Consider the following 12,743-nt stretch of genomic DNA (forward strand, 5'->3'; position numbering starts at 1 on the left):
TCCAAGCCATGACAGACATCATTCAAGGCCTCAGGCAATACCTGACCACTACAGTAAGGGGATGCCTGAGTCTCCTCGGCCTCATGGCAGCCTGCACTTACGTGACCGGCATGCTAAACTGAGGCTCAGGCCTCTACCGGCGTGGCTCGTTTCGGCCTATCACCCGGGAGGCGACAGCCTAAATTCAGTGGTTACGGTGCCGGGACAGGTGCCAGGGTCCCTTCAATGGTGGCTCCACCCTCGGACAGTGTGCGAAGGAGTTCCCTTCAACAGCCCTCCTTGTCCCTAGTAAGGACGCGTGAGCTCTGGGATGGGGTGCGCGTTTGGGAGACCCTCAAATGCAGGGCCTTTGCTCACAGGACTAGCTTGCCCTCCATATCAACATTAAGGAGCTGAGGGCAGTGCAACTAGCATGCCAGACCTTTCAGGCCTGACTACAAGGTCAGTGCATAGCAGTTCTGACTGACAACACCACTGCCTTGTTTTACATCAACAAGCAGGGTGGAGCCTATTCCTCTCCCCTATGTTGGGAAGCCCTCTGGCAGTGGGAGTTCTGCATAGCCCACTCCATTCACCTGGAAGCGTCCTATCTACCAGGAGTTCAGAACGTGCTGGCGGACCACCTCAGCAGGTCCTTTTGCAATCACGAGTGGTTCATCTGCCTGGATGTCATATGTTCCATCATCTAAAGGTGGGGGAGTCATCAGGTCAATCTGTTCAACACTTGGAGCAACAAAAAGTGCCCAATGTTCTGCTCCTTTCAGAAACACAGCCCAGGCTCAATCACGGACGCATTCCTCCTACCGTGGGAGGCTGCCTGCTCTACGCTTTTTCCCCCGTTCTCTCCCGTGAACAAGGTCCTACTCAAAGGTCCGCAGGGACAGGGCAGAGATAATTCTGGCGGCACCAGCGTGGCCTTGACAACATTGGTGCACCACACTCCTGGAACTGTCAGGAGATGCCCCAATTATGTTGCTTCTCCTACCTGACCTGATCATTCAGGTCCACGGTCGATTTCATCACCCCCAACCTGCAGTCCCTCCATCTCATGGCTTGAAAGCTTCATGGATGAACCCCATGGAGTTTCTGTGGTCAGAATAGCTAAGGGAGGTCCTGCTTGGTAGCAGGAAGCCCTCACCTAGAGCCACATATCTGGCAAGGTCGAAAAGATTTACTTGTTGGTGTGACTAGCATCGTACATCCCCCTCTTCAGGCACCTATATCTCTTACCTTAGAGTACCTTCTGTGCCTGAAACAGCAAGGCTTGGCAGTGTCCTCCATAAAGGTACACCTCGCTGCTATTTCGGTTTTCCACCCGGGAGCATCTGGACGCTCCGTCTTCGCCAACCCTATGGTTGGTTGGTTCCTCAAGGGTCTAGAACAGCTACATCCCCAGATTAGACAACCTGTCCCCATGTGGGACCTTAACCAGGTCCTCTCCAGGCTAATGGGCCCCCCATTTGAACCGCTGGCGACTTGCTCCCTTTTCTGTCTGTCGTGGAGTTAAAGGCCCTTACCTCAGACCCACCTTATACGGTTTTCCACAGGGATAAGATGCAACTCAGACCTCACCCGGCCTTTCTTCCTAAGGTTGTCACACTTCCACAGTAGGCAGAACATTTTCCTGCCTGCTTTTTATCCTAATCCTCATGCCAGTAGCCATTAGCAGAGACTGCACTCCCTGGATGTTGGACGAGCACTAGTCTTCTACATCGAGCGCAGGAAGTCGAACCAGTTGTTCATAACGCTGGCAGACTGGATGAAAGGATTCCCGGTCTCATCTCAAAGAATATCTTCCTGGAGCACGTCATGCATCTGCACGTGCTATGAGCTGGCCAAATTACCAGCCCCGGCTCTTACTGCACACTCCACGAGGGCTCAGGCTTCATAAGCTGCGTTCCTGGGTCAGGTCCTGATACAAGAAATCTGCAGGGCAGCAACTTGGTCCTCAGTACGTAGATCACCTCTCACTACACCATCATCCGGCATGCCAGAGATGATGTAGCTTTCAGCAGACCGGTGCTCCAATCAGTGATTCCATAACTTTGACCCCACTGCCTAGGTAAGGCTTGGGAATCGCCTATTTGGAATCAATATGAGCAATCACTTGAAGAAAAAATGGTTACTCACCTTCTTGTAACACTTGTTCTTCGAGATGTGTTGCTCCTATCCATTCCAAACCCACCCGCCTTCCACTCTGTCAGAGTAACCAGCAAGAAGGAACTGAGGAGGCGCAGGGTCATATATTGAGCGCCATAAAGGCGCCACTCCAGGGGGTTCCACACCCAACCCGACGGGTGCTGCTAGGGGAAAAACTTTCCAAGTATTGCACGCAGCGCGCGCACACCTAATTGCAATGGACATGAGCAACACATGTTGAAGAATAACAGTTACGAGGTGAGTAACTTTTTTTTCTATAAATACACACCCATACTTTTTATGCTCAGTTTTAACTGATATCTCTTGTGTATAAATGTGTGTCACAAGTTGACCTAGTCAGGTGCCAGTGTCTCCTTTGAAAATGGAACTTAAGTTCCTAAACCACCTAAGGGAACTTGAAAATGTTATTCTGAGCCCATAGGGATAGGGACAAAGATGTCTGAGAAAACTGAGCTGCCTGAGTTCTTGTGTTGTTTTCTAAGGTAGGCTAGACTTCATGCATAAGTGCCTGTGAAGAACACCCACCCACGTACACGTGTGTGTGTGTATTTTTAAGGATAGCTGACAGTTTTAGATCTTGTACATATAAAACCTCAGAAGAATCTGAGTCAATACCAAGCCTTGTGGAAATTTCAAAGCACTTATGTCTTAGGAAAGTGAGTGTGAATCTTGCAAGCCCTACAGTGTTTATGCTGAAGCTCCAGACCTTATTGATGATCCATCCCCGCTCCCCTTCCTGGCTTTATCATTGTTATGCTAACAGGCAAACCGTACGTCAGAATTCTAGCCAATGTTACAATTTCTATAAGGGGAATGGAGCAAGTGATTTTTGTGTGTGGCATCCAGCTTGCTAATTGTGGCTAAGATTTTTCCACCCTCAGAAAGAAAGCTGTTCAGTGGGGTGGGACAGGACTGTTTAAGTTCTTATTCATGTTCTTAACTCTTTAGGCACTATAAAGAGATCCAGGAGCTGCACAGTCGCCAGAAGCAGGAGATTGAATTGCTGTACACCAAACTGGGAAAGGTCCCCCCTGCAGTAATCATCCCCCCAGCTGCTCCTCTCTCAGGGAGGAGGAGGAGACCTACTAAAGGAAAAGGCAGCAAATCCAGCCGCAGCAGCTCCCAGGGTAATAAGAGCCCTCAGCTGCTAGGTAAGGCATCCTCAGGTTTCAGTACCAATGTGACACACAGGGTAAATTGTTTATTAGCACCTTTTGATTCTGTCCTAACTCTTTTTACAATAGATCATGGGACACCCTCAACCCACAGATTGAGGGGTGGTTGGTTGAGGTGATCTCTTGCCTGTCTCTCAGAGGAATCTAACTCACTGAGAGTCTCATCTGGGTTTGTACATCTCACTGTTTTTGCACAGCATACGAGTCTGCTAGGTTCCTCTCAGTCTGGCCTTGGAGAAAGGCCTTTTTCATATAACTCTTACTAATGGTGTTTTGTAGACTTGCTGACCACTTTGTTTTTTTAGTAGGGCTGTCAAACGATTAAAAAAATTAATCTCGATTAATCGCACTGTTAATAATAGAATACCATTTATTTAAATAGTTTGGGATATTTTCTACATTTTCAAATTGATTTCAATTACTACACAGAATACACAGTGTACAGTGCTCACTTTATATTGGATTACAAATATTTGCAGTGTAAAAAAAATTGTATTTTTCAGTTCACCTAATACAAATACTGTAGTGCAGTGTCTTTATCATTCAAGTTATATTTACAAGTGCAGAATATGTACAAAAAAACCTGCATTCAAAAATAAAACTATATAAAATGTTAGCGCCTACAAGTCCACTCAGTCCTACTTCTTGTTTAGCCAACCACTCAGACAAACAAGTTGGTTTACATTTGCAGGAGATAATGCTGCCGGCTTCTACTAGCACTAGTCATAGTGCTTCTACTGGCAAGAGCTGGGGATTCCAGTGTCAAAGGATGAAGCCTAAAGCATAGGGGAAAAAGTCAGACAAACTTATTTTTAGTAGGGCCTCTTGATCCCTCCAGTTTAATTCCTGGTTGTTCTCGTCACATTTTAAAGATGGACTTGCACAGTGGAGCTAATTTTTAAGTAGAAAATTGAACAGAAATACCACCAAGTACCTTTGACTGCTGTTGAAGATGTCTTTATTTTATTTAATAGGTGCTTAACAGCACAGCATCTCGTTGTTTCAATGAAGTTATCTGATTTTTTTACGTCAGTCTGCTGTGGAAGGGACTGCAATGTCTCAAATTAAGCATCTCCTGTAATTACAGGATTAAATGAGGAAAAAGATGGATTGTGAGGGAAGCCATTCTTATTAAAACACTCAAGTTTTCCTAACTAGCAACAGTAGTCAGAAAAAATAGGTCCATGAAAATCAAAGTTCCTTCCCCAGCACATGCGAAAATCCCTCTAAAACCCTGTGAATGCCGTTGAGCACATGGATATGGGAAGGCCAGCATTGTGAATGGAAATATTAGTTGAAGTGGCTGCTATGCTCTGGGTTCAGAGTCAACAGGACACAGCAGGGCACATATCTTCAACTAGTGAATTTTCCTTCCACAAACTGCATCAGTGGTCTTTGTGAAGTGGGTTGGTGGTCAGACTAGCAATTTTAGCATTAATTGGCCTGCCTGTTAGTAGTCTCAGTGCGAAGACCAAGGATTGAATGGAAGTTCAGTATCCATTGTCCATTTTACTGACAGAAGAGGTGCCTCCCCAGGTCAAGGTGGTAGTGCATTGGCAGGGTATTTTGGGAAAGCTTTCACTGTCTGTATCTCTTTTGTGGATAAGTAGGATTTTCTATCTCCAGTGCTGTCAGCTTCTCATATGACGACAACACCAAACTTTTTTTTTTAAAGATCAGATTTATAGATGACACTCCCAAAGACTTGTTTAAATATTTCACTATTCTAAGAATGAGATGCAAAAATCCCTGCTGTTATATCTTCTCTAAGGACTGTTACGTGAGCGGTGTATTCTGACCTAAAGGGCTCACAGAACAGAAGATGAATCTCCATACCAATGAATGAGCTAAAACTACTATAAAGCAGTCTTTTTTGCTTTCAAAACCAGATTCTCAGTAATAGACTGGCATCTGTCAAAGTAATGAGACACCTTTTCTCCCCATGCTCCGTCACCTGCACTGCTTAATTCTGCTCTTGCATGCAATGGAGGACCTATCTTGACACACAGTGAGGCAGAACAGGGCTGTAATTAGAGACCTTTCTAAAAAACAGTTATTCCAAATTATACTCCTGGCTCCTTTCTCAGCAACAGCAAAGTCCCCTCTGTATCCTTTGGTCAGGCATGTTAATCTAGAATTCTGGCAAAAGGGTGAAGGCCCTTCCTTGGGATTTTCCTGCTGATCTTACATTCTCAGCATTTCTCCCTTATCACTCGTACAAGTCCCTCCCAGTGATCGGTTTTAGTTCTAATTTATTCACTGCAGATTTTTCCTGCTAAATCTCCCAAGCATTCATCAGCTCTAGACACATTGCCTTCTGGCCAATGGGAACAATGGAAAAGCCTCTGAGGTGAGGTGGGGAAGCTGAATGTCTATATTGTCTGTCCTGATTCTTATTTCTTTTTATAGGCAATCAGTCTTCTCAGAGTGCCCCCTCAGTCTTGCCCCCCCAGCAGACCCTTCATCCTCCTGGAAATGTCCCAGAGACTGGGCAGAACCATCTGTTACAGCCCCTTAAACCATCTCCTTCTAGTGAGAACCTCTACTCTGCCTTCACCAGTGATGGTGCTATTTCGGTACCAAGCCTTTCTGCACCAGGCCAAGGTAAGAACTTCTATGGAATTAATGCTAAGTCTTATACCAGGGAGTTCTCAGCCTCAAAATACAGTAGATTGACTTCAGAGTATGGCCTGTGTTTAGAGACTGATCAGGGTGTTAGTCTGTCTCTTTGTGAGGCCTAGCACACTATTTGCAGTTAGATTTCTAAGTTTTCAGGTTGGGAAAATCAGAGGTGAGGTAATGAAGGGGTAACATACTGCGCCTTCTGCTCTAATGGCAGCACTGAAAGGTTAGAAAAACCTGAAGAGGGTGAAAAAAATCCTTCATAAAATGCAGCTAACTCTGCAGTTCTATTGGCTAAAAAATTCTGAAGATATGGATGTAAAATATGAGCACACAGTGGAAGGGGGTAGTTAATAGCACTCTTTTCCTTATAGCACCCAGATTGGGCATTTATCCTTCTGATAAGGTATTAGAGCTTTAACTAGTCTCTGGAAGGCTCTGCTTGGTATTTGGGGGCCTCCTTTCTTCCACTCATTAAGGATTGTTGGTCTATTTGTGTATTGCTTTACTCATTTCTGTGAGTCACAATTGTTCCATTTTTCCATATACGTTATTTTACAAATACCCATTGTAAGTGTTCCCATGAGACTAGTTGAATGCAGCAGTCTCAAGCTGGTGGTGGTTTTGTTTGAATTACAGTGAGTGGAGTAAAATGTAGACATTGATGGGAGAAAAGGATCAAGTAAAAGAATGGAAGATGGAAAGCCGCTCCTTCAGAAACTTTTCCTTCTGGGGATTCTCTTCCCTTTCTCCACTAACCTGTTTCAGAAATACTGGGGCTACTAATGTGTAACTTCCTGTGTCCTGAAGTTGTGCAGTGTCTTATGTAATTGAGAGAATGCCTTTGCCAGGAGTTAAATTCAGCTGTGGAGTGCAGCCTTATTCCTAATGGATTAGGTATTGGAAGGTAGCACTCTCTTTTTAGCAAAAAATAAACTCGACCTATGAGTGGAGTAAGAGTCCTTGTTCCTTGTACTGTGTACATATCCCCTACTCCACCTCTTGAGGCTTGTTCTTGTGTGCCATGTTACTGCATTTCACCCATCCAACCTCAAGTTGCTAACATCTTGTAGTTGTGTTCTGTGTCTCTCCTCTCCTTTCTCTGTTCTTCCCTCTTTTGTTTTATCACAGGCTGTGCGAAGTTTAACTGTGCATCTGAGCGGGTGACGTTCAAGCCTGGTGGCAGGAGGACCCGATTTCTGAGTACGCCCTGCTTGGCTCTTTGTGTGTAACACCTTTACTCCTTCCTTGTCTTCATTTTTTTTTTTTCTGCTGTTGGATCTGATGTCTCATGCAGCCCATTCTCTTCTGCCTACTTGTATTCCCTCCACTTCATGGCTCTGCTTAACTGCTCTTAATACACCTTAGAAGTTTGGGTTCTCATGTTAAGTGTCCTGTTTAATATAGCCCTTAACTAGGGCCAAATAACTTAAATAAACTTTTAGGAAAACTTTCCTGTGGGAAATAGTGATCTTCAAGGAATTAGCAGAGAATGGGGGGAGGAGGTCGGTATATGAATATATGGGCCTTTCCTTATGGTTTCACTTATGATTGTTACAGACTGTACTTGTTGACACCAAGGAGACTTCTGGGGAAAAATTCTGGTTCTCCTCAGTAGCACTGAGAGGGTGGCAGTGAGAGGGCTGCCCATTCCAAATTACAGCAGTGGGGGGTGTATGGTGTGTACTGTTTTTCCTAATAGGAAAAAGTAGCTGCTTTAATGAAAATGTTAAATAAATTTGTATGGCTTCCTCCTCCAACACATATCTCCCTGTTGGGTGGGTAAATCTCTGCAGGCTGTTCCCAGAAGTGCTGAGGTAATCAGCATTGTCGGTCTCCTAATCACTGAGTAACTAGTGACTAAAACTGGCCCTGTTTAAAGGTATTAGCCATGTGTGCAAAGGAACACTCAGGCCAAATGATCACGTTCCATATTGGTAGCCAAGGGACCTATGTTCAGAAAGGGCTCTTCGTATTGAGGACTGGAGGCAGATTAAATGTGCCATAGGTAGAGGGTTGTGGTGAGAGAAACTCCTCAAAACACCCCTTTCTTCCCAGCCCACAACAAATACTCCATATCCTTCTGAATTAAGGCCATTCCAGCTGTCCTAGCAAACTAGTTCAAGTTTAAAAGCTGAGGGGGGCGGGGAGATAGTAGGATGGGGTTTTTGACCTATGAGCCTCAAACTTCTGATGTGGTTATTTGAAGTGTTTAAATGCATGGGCTAAGGCTGCAAAAATGATGCTTTTTTTTTCCTGGGAGTGATACAAAATCCCACTATGCTTCCAATGTAGATAGGACCTTTGAATGCTGTGACACTCCTTCCCCCCTCCTCCCGCCCCCCCGCAAATGACTGGGTATGTGAGAGCTGGCAGCCCTATGAAATGGCCTTCATTTGCCACATTTCACACAAATTCCACAGACTTGTAGCATTTGTCCTCCTACAGCATGCAGCAGCTCAGCTGGGCTAGAGATCTTTGTGGATGAACTCCAATGAACAAAGCAACAGTTACAGAGCAAGCCTTCTACAGAGACAGCTGCAATGGAACTGACCATTATCCTCTTTATATTGAGAGGAGGGTGAGAAGAGTCCTTAATTGTTGAGTTTTTCAGCAATACTTTCAATCCTGCCATAAATAAATTCCCAATATTGGGACTAAATGCACCATTAGTGCATAATTGCTCGTGTAACTTTTCACCTCTTCCTGCTGCTTGGCCTCCAAACAACACAGCTTTAAAAGCTTTGAGCAGGTAGACTAAAGTATTGATGGGATGTGCAAAGAATGTCCATTTGGATTTCTAAGCTTTATAGTTTCTTTTCCTGGAAGAAGTTAAATTCTTAGAAAATCTGGGAAAGTGTATATTTATTTTCCCTATGCCTTTTTTGGGAGGGTAATATAAAGAACAGTAGAGGTGTCACTCCTTCACTCTCAGCCTCTGAGATTGGCATTGTGAGCTGGATGTACTTATCGTTACTGCTTTCTTATATGGTAGTGTACTGTTAGCTTGTCACCACCTCAGTCCAGCTGTCAGTCTTCTTGAGGCAAACTATAAAGCCTCTGCTGAGAAGCAGGTATTATGCTGTGGTGGGATGGATTGTTTTCACTCCTGAAATTTGACATTGGTGGATGGACCTTCTAAAAGGTTTATTGTAGCTGTCCTGTAAAAGTGGGTAATGCTTCCGATAGCGCAGCTTGGCTTGAATGCTCAGTTTGTTTACAGGTTGCTTGCTTCCTGGAATCTGATATACTGTCTCAGCCACTTCTGGGGGGTGGGGGAAAGACACCTCGTTAGAAACAGCAATGAAGAGGAAACAGTGCATTGGTCAATAACCTGCTTTTAACTCTGCAGCTGGAGGAGCTGATTGGTACAGGCCCAGTAGGGTTATCTGTAACGGTTGCACTAACATTTCAGAAAATATGGAAGGGGGATGTAGTGACAGAGGGTGAGAGTACATGATCCACGCTTGGATCCTCTGAGTGCCCCACAAATTCTCAAACAAATGAAAGCCATGAGGGACACTTCCCCTTTCCAGATAGAGGTGGGAGATTTTTTTTTCTTTTTTTTTTTCCTGTTGCTCTTGTGGTAAACAGCCAGTGATCGATAAGTACCAGCCCTAAACACCAGCACATCCCTAACATTCTTAAGATACCACTAGATTTCAGAGAACTTTTAAAGAACAATCATATTAGTCTCGTTTTGTGTGAGAGCACAAATGATGCTTGTGGTCTGGGTATTTCCATAGAAGATCCACTGGGCTCTCAATGTAACTGCAGCCAGTGGCAGTGTCCAGCTGTATCGTCTCCTCTTTCTCATTGGGCTTTGTGTTGTTTGCTGATATTAAACACTTCTCACTGTTTCTCTTGTTTTAACAAATTACTCTTTCTTTGTGCTTCAGGGAAGATGGTGAAAAAAGTCTGTCCTTGCAACCAGCTCTGTAGTAATTATCTTATTTCTGTTATTTCTGGTCCCTGTTCATGAGTTTCCCTCTGATCAGTGAAGCCTAACCTCTGTGAATCTGTCTCCAGCACAGCATCTGTCTCTGTCTCAATTATTCCAATTATTCCCTCTAACATGTGTTCCTTTGTTAACATGTTAATAGGTTCTGGCTGCCTAGTCATTTTTGCAGTGGAAAATGAACTGCTGTTCAGTGCTGTAGAGGCTTGCTGGCCCTCAGCTTAGCTGTGGAACTCCTTGTTGATTGGTAATGACAGTGAATTGTGAAGTAAGATCAGTTGCACACAGCAGAGCTGATGTGCTAAAATTACCCCTTTGTGCAGCAGGATTTGCTTGTAATGACTATGCTGAAGGGGTTTGCCTACTCTTGTCTCCTGATTCCATTGCAGAGACTCCTTCAAGATCTTAAAGGGTAAGGACAAGCCATTAAATGGCTTCAACCTGTGCCCCCAAAACAGGAACAGTTTAGATATGCCTAATCTAAGTGTGCTGGTATTATCTAAGGTTGTCTTTGAGGGTGGGTGCTCAGGCTGGTTTCCAAGGGAGGAAATAAAAGGGGGCAGGGAATGAAAGCATGATGGAGTAACAGGCTGAGGGGAGACGTCTGTTTTCATTTCAAATCCTTCATTGTGTCACCAGACAAGAAACTGGGACGTTTGCTGTGGCTGAGCAGGACTGGAGGGGGTTGTTTCCGTTGAATGCCATGAATCTATGCACTCCCCTTTCAGACTCTTCTGGATGGCTTTAGGTTTGGATTAGAGCAGAATAACCAACTTCTCAAATTTAAAATCCCTGAGACTGTTTAATAAAATGCTGTTGATAAGAAGTGAGCCATGTATTAGCAGCTCATGTTTTACAGCACAGGCCAATCCTACTCTGTCCCGGCTGTGAGGCTGAGACAAGTGCTCATTAGTTAACAAAATCACTTTGTAGACAACAGAAGCTACTCAAAGCAAGCATTTCAAAATGTTTGTAAATCCCATTGCACGTTTACAAGCGAATACACGCTGGTGTCTCTTGACTAAATGTGCCTGTCTCTCCCAACCCTGTGTCTGTGGATTAGGTTGGAGACACTGGGGTATGAGCTGTAATTCCTGACCAAAATGTAACTGGGTATACAATATATAAATGTATCGAGCAGCGGGGTGCAGATGACTGGCCATCAGGAAGGGGTTGAGAGGTGCTGGTTCCTGCATGAACTCTTGACTATGGAATGTGATTATCTTGCTGTCTGTTTTGGTACCTCCTCTTAAGTACCTTTTGCTTTCACTCTTGCCTGTTTATGTGGGTTCCAACTTCACCCTTTCACTTGCTTTGCTGCCTTGTCAGATAATTGTTCCAGGCCCTTTCACATTACACGTGCTTGAGATTCTCATTGTTCCGTCAGTTTCCTTAGCACACTACACGGTATGGTCCTGTTACTCTGTTCCTTTTGAACTCCCACCACATGTTTGTCAGAGAGGCCCTCCGTTCTCTTCCCCCTTCATCTGTATTGCTGCATGGGGCTCCTTGCTCCTAAAGATTACACCCCTATTATTAGGTACTATAGGTGGGGAGAGGGTTTCATGTTTTCTAGACAGTACTGGGAGAGGGGATAGCATTACTCACTCTAGTAGCACATTACTCAGTTGCTACAGGTAATGAGTATGTTGCCTTTCTTCTTCAATATCATAACAAGAGCCATTCCAGCTGAGATTTGGAGGGGGTGATGTTCTTTCTCAGGTATGAGGGTCCTGAAGAGAGATGTCTAGGGAAGTGAGTAACAGAGAGCCACTTTATTCGTTTCAGGTAGTGGTTTTGGCTTCTAGCCTTGTTCAGTAGTGAGATGGTGATTTCGGTGCTGAGGTTTTTGATAACTTTTGTCGGACATATCTGTTCAGCACACCTTGGTTATCCCAGATGCTGTCCCTGTTGTAACCTTAGTAGCAAGCCAGCGATAATTGTTGTGCAAGCCTCTTACTCCTGGTTGAGAGGCAGGTGTCCAAGGTATGCTGATTCAGCACTGGTGAGCATCTTCCCTGTATTTTGAGGAAGAATGGTGGTTCTTTGAGTGCTGGACCCTCTGTGCATTCCACTGGGGGTGCACATGCCTGAAACTGGAGAGTTCTTGCAAGTAGTGTCCATTGGTCTGCACTTGTGCCTCCACTCTCTTCACGATCTGCGCCCAGTGTATAAGAGACATGGCAGACTGACCTCCTGCCTCTCTGGTTCATTTACTGCCACAAGGCCTGAGCTGGAATCCTCCACAGTGTCCAGAGTTTCTCCTTTCTCTTCATCCTGTAAATATATTCAAAGTTACATTATTCTTAGGGGTTTTTTTTGTGTTTTTGAGAGTTATAGTTAGCTAGTGTTAGAATCCCCACCCTGGGGAAGCTTCTTGGCGTGGGACTGGCTTGAGGAGGCACTTATCTCCACCAAGTGCAGTATCTGCCACTCCTTCTCCAGCCTAACACAGCAGGGGCAAGAGCTCTGACTTCAAAAACAAATTATGAAGCAGGCAATGAGACTCCAATCAGACCAACACTGGGGAGACTCTCCCGTATGTTGGCCAGAGTTGACAAGGAGCATGTCTCCTAGTTCTTTGTCTGACTCCGGTGCAGAGAAGGGTGGAGGGAAGCACCTTTTGACTGGGCCTCCTCATGAGAGTAAGGGGCACTCCCTCAGACACTCTCTTAGACCCTGGAAGAGGAGAGATCCCTCCATGACCCCCATCCACGTCAGGTGAGCCTTTATGCCCAAGCCATAGGAGGTTAGGCCCTCGTAAGCCACATAGGCATAGTCAAAAGACTTGGGAGCAAGACTCCTTCAGTATCAGCCTCTGCTCCAAC

At 45.0% G+C, this 12,743-nt stretch overlaps 1 protein-coding gene across 12 annotated transcripts in view; it reads left to right on the top strand.

The window, feature by feature from the left end:
* The window catches only part of WNK1 (WNK lysine deficient protein kinase 1), a 167,224-nt gene that overhangs the window by 145,839 nt on the left and 8,642 nt on the right, over positions 1–12,743 (top strand). For 7 of the 12 annotated variants that reach the window (XM_065582304.1, XM_065582334.1, XM_065582315.1 and 4 more), the window contains 2 exons: positions 3,109–3,311; positions 5,745–5,939. In XM_065582304.1, coding sequence (XP_065438376.1) covers positions 3,109–3,311; positions 5,745–5,939 — 398 coding nt within the window. Of the gene's footprint in view, positions 1–3,108; positions 3,312–5,744; positions 5,940–7,088; positions 7,182–9,856; positions 9,899–12,743 lie in introns of all 12 variants that reach the window. The other 5 variants (XM_065582326.1, XM_008164225.4, XM_065582347.1 and 2 more) reach the window with 2 other exon arrangements.

The sequence above is a fragment of the Chrysemys picta genome, chromosome 1 (genome assembly GCF_011386835.1).
Source record: "Chrysemys picta bellii isolate R12L10 chromosome 1, ASM1138683v2, whole genome shotgun sequence".
In the NCBI taxonomy this organism is placed as follows: Eukaryota; Metazoa; Chordata; order Testudines; family Emydidae; genus Chrysemys; species Chrysemys picta.